The 7753-nt window shown below is 40.1% G+C and overlaps 1 protein-coding gene across 2 annotated transcripts in view; it reads left to right on the top strand.

Annotated features, from left to right (window-relative positions):
• The first annotated feature begins 1905 nt into the window (after positions 1-1905).
• The window catches only part of hgfa (hepatocyte growth factor a), a 55962-nt gene continuing 50114 nt past the window's right edge, over positions 1906-7753 (top strand). For both annotated transcript variants that reach the window (XM_013271175.2, XM_013271176.2), the window contains exons 1-4: positions 1906-2143; positions 5962-6121; positions 6278-6390; positions 6977-7091. In XM_013271175.2, coding sequence (XP_013126629.1) covers positions 2080-2143; positions 5962-6121; positions 6278-6390; positions 6977-7091 — 452 coding nt within the window. In that variant the 5' untranslated portion in view covers positions 1906-2079. The remainder of the gene's footprint in view (positions 2144-5961; positions 6122-6277; positions 6391-6976; positions 7092-7753) is intronic.

The raw sequence follows: 7753 nt of genomic DNA on the forward strand, positions 1-7753 counted from the left end.
AGTTCCAGTTTGCAGCCCCCTGAGCACACGCATACACACACCTCTACACCTGCTGGTACACTTTTGTACCACATACGAAAGGCAGGCAAAGGGACCAAAGAGAAATAAAATGACCTGCACGCGTCTTAATGAGGGAGGGCTGGGCGTCTGGCATTTACCTCAAACTATTTCTTCCCCCTGCTGCTCTCTCTGGAGGGCTTTAAGTCTGCCGCCTGTTAACGGCTGAAGTGTGGATTTCCTGTCAAATAAGGGTTAGAGCCCAACAAAAGTTCTGTACTCTAGTACCTAAATAGGATCACTTCCAGCTGCCCCACCTAAACACACACATTTCATGTCTTATAACGTCCCTATAGGGATTTATACTGTTCCTGTGGTGCTCAGTGTTGTCTTTATAGTGACCTTATTGTACCTTTATGGCACTTTTAAACTCTAGTGATCAGTGCAACAACTCCTATAATAAAGATAGAGAACATTAGAAAGTTCTATGCTGCATTTTTGCTCCACCCAATCGTATTCCTTTATAAAGCAAATAATATAGTTGTTAGGACTGTGTAAGGTCACTTTACAATGTGCCATTACCCTATGCTATGACTCTTGGAACTGTTTTCACCTCATATATATTTTTATCCCGTCTGATTCCCTCAGTCCCTGACAGATATTTTTCATTTTTGTCATTTGACTTCCCTGAGAACAACCGACCCCGTGTGCCTTTGAAAGAAGATGCTCTCTCGTGATGGCGAGTCCGTGCAAAATTGGTGGCATGTTTGTCACTATGGGGAGCACATTCATCATAGAGACAGACGGCTTAAACGTTATGATACGGACATGCACTGACACGCTGAATGATTGAAGAAACCCAGAGTGTTTTTGTATCAATTGGCTGGAGTTCAGAGAAAAAGTATTTGCTGCAGTTTCAGTGTCTTGCTTCAGGGAATTTCAGTGAACTATTTCTTCCTTGTTTTATGTATTCTTTTATGTCTGTGCACTGTGTCTGGTCCTACATTAGGTATTTTGCAACTGGCTAATCCACAGAGGATGCAATCAATACCTTGCGCCAAGATCTCTTTGGCGCAACATGTAAAGAATCCCATCTGCCTTTTTGGCTGAGCCACACTGAGGCAAGTGAGGAGGGACAGAAAAGGGGATCTTTCAAGAAAAAGCTCTTGCCTCATGATCACCAGACCAATAAAGGTCCTTTAATTATTTTGCATGGCCTCAAGACAGCACACTATGGCCACTTCAGCCTCAGTGCTGCACTGATGTAAAAGGGTGAACAGCTACCGAGTATCATTTTATCTTTTACCTTAATTACAACTATTTAGCCACCATAGGTCATGAATAAAGGTCCTCACCTTGACTATGCAGAGTAGTGTTAGATCATAATTAGTTGCAGTCACGGATTTCTCAGCAGCAGATGGTCCAAGTGCAAAGGTTAGTGAGCTGTCTGTTTTTGGAAATGATGCATAAAGTATTTCAATTTAACTACTAAAAAACTGTTAATAAATGAGTTTAATGTAGTCGAGTAATAAGTAGTTTATATGATGAACTTATAAATAAATAAAAATAGACTGCATCCTGCATGTCGATAGCAGATTAACAGCAGATCTATAAAGCAATATTAAGTTATTTCTTTACAATTTATAAACTTCTTTTTAAAGTTAAAGGTTAAATTCTACACAGCAACCACCAAATGAGTTGCCAAAAATGGATTATATGTAACATTAATTCGTTTTTCTTTTCCTTATGTATTGGTTGACAGTAGAATAAATGTAATCCATTGCTTCCGTTTAAAATTGAAAAAAAAAGAAAAAAAAGAACGGCATCTGATTTTAACTTGAAATGATTAACCGGAAGTCGTGCTATTTGCCCTGCTGCGCTTGACAGCAGTGCGGAGAGACGCTGATAGTACAAACTTGAGAAAAAGGGGGTTGACCCGAGGACGTGTGGGTTTTTGAGAAGGTGACATCTGTGTGAGGAAGATAAGTCTTCTGCTCACCATCAGCCACTCAGAACTTCAAACAAGCTCCGAGTGCGTTGCTCACTTAATCCGGATTCTAACCTGCTCCCAAGTCTTTAACCATGAGGACATACGTTTGGATTTATCATGCTTTGCTCTGTGTTCTGCTCACTATTGTGGAAACAGGTAGGACTTGAACGGTTCCAGTGGATGATAAATATCTGCACGAACTGGCTGAAATCTAATTGTTTTCCGTCTCTGCTTTTTATGCTTTCGAGTAAGAAATGAATAGAGAAATTGAGAATTAATTAGAGAGAGTAAAGAAACTTGCAGGGAAAAATTAAAAGTTAGAAATGGGAAAGGTGGAGAAATTCTAAGTCATTTTAAGGGATTCTGACAGTCGTGATTTTTGCTTGAAGTTTGTAGCTGCACTTCGTTTTGTACAAAAAAATCAGTTTTTAATTGCACACCATGACACTGCGTGCTATTGAATGACCTTGATCACAGACCTCCTTTGGAAAAGTTCTTGAGAAAATAATAATGACTTTCGTTGTTGTTTTTTGGTTTGTTTATTTGTTGCTGGGTTTTTTTTTTAGAAGGAATCAACTTTTTATAACTTTTGCGTGCTTTAAGACTTTGAATGAAACCATCACCCTTTTCACTTTACCTGCTGCTCTGACAGCAAATAGCTCAAGGGTTCAGATTGGTGTGATTCAAGTTTTTGTAATTAGGATCTACAAGTTTCTGCCTCCACATTGAACGTGCACGGTTCTAAATTCCAGCTCCAGACCCGTTCCAGCGCACTTTTTTGGAATAATTCTGCTGCTTTGTCATGAAAATCTTTTATATAAGTCGTGGTCCTTTTAGTAATAGACACTCCTGTGTCTGTTGGGCTGATGCCAGCTATAGAGAGGATGCCAGACAGCCTGGGGTTCACACACGACAACCGGTCTTGTGAACGAGCTCCGTGCGGGCTGCCCCTATATTCACCGTGCGCTGATTATCTGGTGGATGTCCAGAGTCACATCCGCCCCGCTGACACCACTGAATCCGTAGTTACCACCTCCAGGGGTGCCGACCCTGACATCTGACCGGCCCGGAGGTGAGGGGAAAGTAATCCGCGCCCCGGACCTGGGCTGGCCTTTTCGTGCGTTTCTCCCGATAGAGAGATGGAAAAGGTGTGTGCGCGTAAACGTGTGAGGGAGTGTGTGTGTGTGTGTGTGTGTGTGTGTGTGTGTGTGTGTGTGTGTGTGGAGGGGGTAACATCTGGCTGCTGAGCCCACTACCACATTTTGCGCTCTCTGAAGCAGATGTAATGTCTGCGTAATTCCCAGACAGAGGCGCACCTTTAACCTGTTACTTTCCTGTTGTTCATGTAATACAGATTTTCTTCTGCATTGTCCTAACATTTATGTTTTTTATAATGATTATTATTATTACAAAGTGAGGTATTGTTACATAGGAAAGCGTGACTAAAACGCTTATCCAGCTGAGAGTTAAATTCTTTGCTCAAGGGCACCTAAGTGGAAGTTTCTGAGGTCGAGTGTCGGCATTTCACCTTAGCTATCTGCATTTTTCAAGCTCGGCTAGATACTCCAAGCTGTTCCTCTAACCTGTAGCTGCCTCTTCTTATTAAATCTGATGTCTTTCACTCACTGAGCACCTTTTATTATAATCTTCAACCTCAGCAAATGTTTAGGATTTGGAGATAGCAGAAGGCTGAGTGCAAGGAGAGGAAGAGACTAAGTGAAATCTAATTGAGCAGCCTGGCCAGACATCAGGGCTGGAACAACACTGTGATGAGTGCCAGATGTGGTCCAGTGGAGCCCAAAAACATTAATAACACGTCCTCCCAGAAAACCATTTTCAACCACGAGGAGCCTCTAAACGCTCCACAGTTTACAATATCCTAAGTACACACACAGCGTCATGTGTCGGATCTTGGCACAGGAGCGTGTAGCTGTAATTCAGTAGCATGAGATCTTCCGGTGTGATTTATGTTGCACTTGCTCTTAATTGTAAACTCGAAACTATTGTGAGCAGACACACAACCCATCTAAAGATGTTCAGATGAGTCTTTTACAGAAAGGTTTCATATCGCTGAAAGACGGGATCTTAACTTTTTCCAGTGCGTAAAAATGAATGATTTGCATCACTAGGGGGATTTAGGCTTTAAAATATGGTTTTGTCCTGCTTTTGAACCCAGTTGGAGCTCATATGCATCATGCCACATTGTTCCGATGGTAGAATTTGCTTTTGATGTACTTCTTTCTAGGAAAAAGCTCTCAACAAATGCCTATAAATAAAGCAAGAATGAATTATGTATTTGAAACGTTTCCATTTTTCCACATGAGCATCCAGCCAATTGCCAATAGCTGAGAGACTATGCATAAAATTTGATACATAAAAATTTACTATATTGTAGAAATTATGAGTGATGTTAAAGTTTTCCTATGAAACAAGATCTGCCCCACCCCCCGTTGGTTCTGTTCTTTTGGCTGCCCAATCTGCTTATTTAAAGCACCTCAGACTGAGGCAGGGCTTTGCTTCCGGCCACTTTTCGTACCGATTTTTTAACCTGGCACATAACCTGCTTTACCTGTTACTTCAGCTGAGGCCGCGCATTTTATCTAAAGAATTGAAGAACAGCTGAGCTTGGAACAGCTCCGGACTTGCACAAAACACTTCAGTGTGTGGATGCTGACGTGCCAGCAAACATGAAGCTTGAAGCAAACTATTTTTGAAGGATGTTTTCATCATCAGCTGGCCACCCAGTTTACTGGATGATGGGGAAATAATTTCATCTTTTCTCCCTGTGTTTGATGCCAACTCGCTGAAACCAGCAGTCACACTGCCTGATATCCTAATGGTGACACCATGAGAAAACTTAAGTTCTTGGCAGTAGCTCCTTAACAATAGCACTAATATTGGAGCAGTGCATGACTAGTGTTTTATACTTTGTTAATGAAGATGCAGTATAGAAACCAAGACCCCTGGCCCACATCAAAAACAGTGGTTAGAAATTGGCATGCACAATTTGTGATCCATCCGATTACCAGGACGGCCCAAATGCTATTAATACCCCTTGAGAGGAAAAGGATATTTGCTCAGGAAAGAAAGAGTAATAGGCAAGAAATCATATAAAAATACTCTCCTCTGAGTGGAGTGAGGCTTTAAATGCTAATGGCTTCAAAGAGCAATGCCACCTCAATGTCTTATAAGCAGCATTGTGCATTCTCGTGCAAAGATATCTGTAACTTCTTCAGGTGCAGAACAAAATATGTGGTGCTAGAAGCTTTGTGTTTTCTGCTTGTAGTCCAAGCAGTACTGAGCATCACCTTGAAGTGGACCTTGGTTGCAGGCAGGTAAATATTCAGTGTAGACAAAGAATCAGAAACTAGCGTGATTATTTATTTATTTATTTTTTATAATTATTCTGACTATACTGGGAGCCCTAAAATTGTGTTGTTCCCAGGGGTGATCAGACTGATGACTCCTGATGATGGGCTGATGGGTTCCCAGACTGACCACTGATTAACTCAGTTCTTGCCAGCCAGCACTTATACAATGTTCACAAAGACGCCAACGTTTAAGGCTTACGTGCAGTCATATCAGAAGACCCTGAAAAAAATCTCTGGGGCAAAAGTAGTTGCCAGCTATATATTATCAAAGTCCAACAATAAAACAAAATTGGTTTACAAGTCAGATATGCAACTTTTATGGTGATATTAATGATATTTAACCTCTTAAAATCCAAAAGATGAGCAGTGATTTCATCTAGGGTTAAGGTTAAGGTTTCAGGCAGATGATAACTATGAAATGTTGTCATTTTAAATTAAAAGCCTTGGCTTTTAAATGAGGATGCTTCAAACAGGTTAAAAAGATGTCAAAAACTAGAGAGCAACTCCCATATGAGGTGAACCTTGGCGTAAACGGGCTTATCGTCCGATCTAATGGATGTTTTAACATGTGCAGCTCTCATGTTGTGTCCTTGTGTTTTGCAGGTTGCTGCAGAAAGTCTCGTCAGTTATTACAGAGGTATGAAAAGACTGAAAGCCACATGCTGGTTTGCACAGATTGTCCTCAGCTCCCATTGATACGAACCAGCAATTCAGAGGAACGCTGTGCCCGGAAATGCAAAGTGAAGAAAAACTTCAACTGCAGGTGAATTATATTTTGTTTCTGTGTTTATCTGATTTCCCGCACATGGTTTCTTTATAACCATGTTTCCTCAATCCTCTTGTTCTCCTCCTGGTATTTACACATTTTTCTTGTTTTATCAGTTGTTTATCTCTCAACTACTTCCTGGGTGTTTTTCAGAGCCTTTAACTTTCAGCGGCACAGCAAGAAATGCCACTTGCTTCCTTTTGACCGTTTCACCAACAATGTGCAGAAGCAGGCCAACATCAACTTTACTTTATACGAAAAAAAAGGTAAATGGCAAAGCCCCAACAATAACTTGATGGAATTCGCTTTTGTTTTTTCGTTTTTTTTCTCATGAGAACATTCAGGTGCGGAGAGGTATTTACGCGGGCCAAATGTGTAATTGCTGATTGCTCCTCAGTTTTTTAAGTCTTTGGTTTCTCTGTTGATGCAATAAAAGGAACCGGCTCTCCTCACCCCCCGCTGTTTAATCACCCCAGCGGGGAAAGTCGCATGCAAAAGCACGTCAAGGACTTAAGTGGAATATAAACAACAAAAAAATCATTGCTTACACTCAGAGCGCAAAGCTCTCTCAAGAGTCAGCTATGGAATCTAGCACTTTAGACTGCGCTACAGAATTTACAAAAGCTCCCCCCGGTGACATTTAATGAACTTTAGGGAGTCGTCTGTTTAGGGAATAACACACAAGCTGGGACCTACTAAATGCTGGCTGTGAAAAAACAAAAATACAAAATGTACCATATATGGGAAAATAAATTCCAGGAGGTCAAGGCTGTAAAGGCAAATTAACTTTTAATTGCAGGATTTATGTGTTAATTAACACATATACTTTTTTATGCCTTTGCTGTTATTTAGATTACATAAGGGAGTGTATCATTGGCGCCATGGACAACTACAGAGGAAGGAGGTCATGGACAAAGTCAAATATCACTTGCCAAGCTTGGTCAGATAATAACATCAATGAGCACACGTAAGTCATCTCTCTTTTTATGTGTGCCTATGACAAGAGGCACACATATTACTATTCGTCGGATTTATTATTATTATTATTATTATTATTATGTGTGCCTATGCCAAGAGGCACACATATTACTATTCGTCGGATTTATTATTCTTATTATTGTGTGGATGCTTTAAGGCATCCACACTATTGTTTTCCTGTTTCTCTTTATTCTTTATTATTATTGTGTGGATGCTTTAAGCATCCACACTATTGAGTTCCTGTTTCTCTTTATTCTTTATTATTCTAGTTGCGTTCCGTACACTTTTTGGCACTTAACTAGTGCCACAATTTTCAGCCGATTTTCACCGTTCAAATTTTAAACTATTCTGCTATTTCTGCTAATGTGCGCTATATCTTTTGGTATTTTATACTGTTATACTTTTTAAAATATTAAGCTTTTTGTGCTTATTTTTGTCCCATTGAAATGAATGGGAAACTTCCGCAATTCTGCTAAAACTTGCTTGTTTTTGAAACTTAACTACTTTTTCCTACTTTCACGTAGAACAACCATTCAAACTTTAAAATGTTCTCAAATTATTGGGCTATTCAGGAATAAATCAGCTTTTTCAAATCTTTTACCGTTTTACTTTTATGCCTCTTAAAGTTTTGAGTTGCAAAATGGTGATTTT

Source organism: Oreochromis niloticus, linkage group LG17, assembly GCF_001858045.2.
Source record: "Oreochromis niloticus isolate F11D_XX linkage group LG17, O_niloticus_UMD_NMBU, whole genome shotgun sequence".
Taxonomy (NCBI): domain Eukaryota; kingdom Metazoa; phylum Chordata; class Actinopteri; order Cichliformes; family Cichlidae; genus Oreochromis; species Oreochromis niloticus.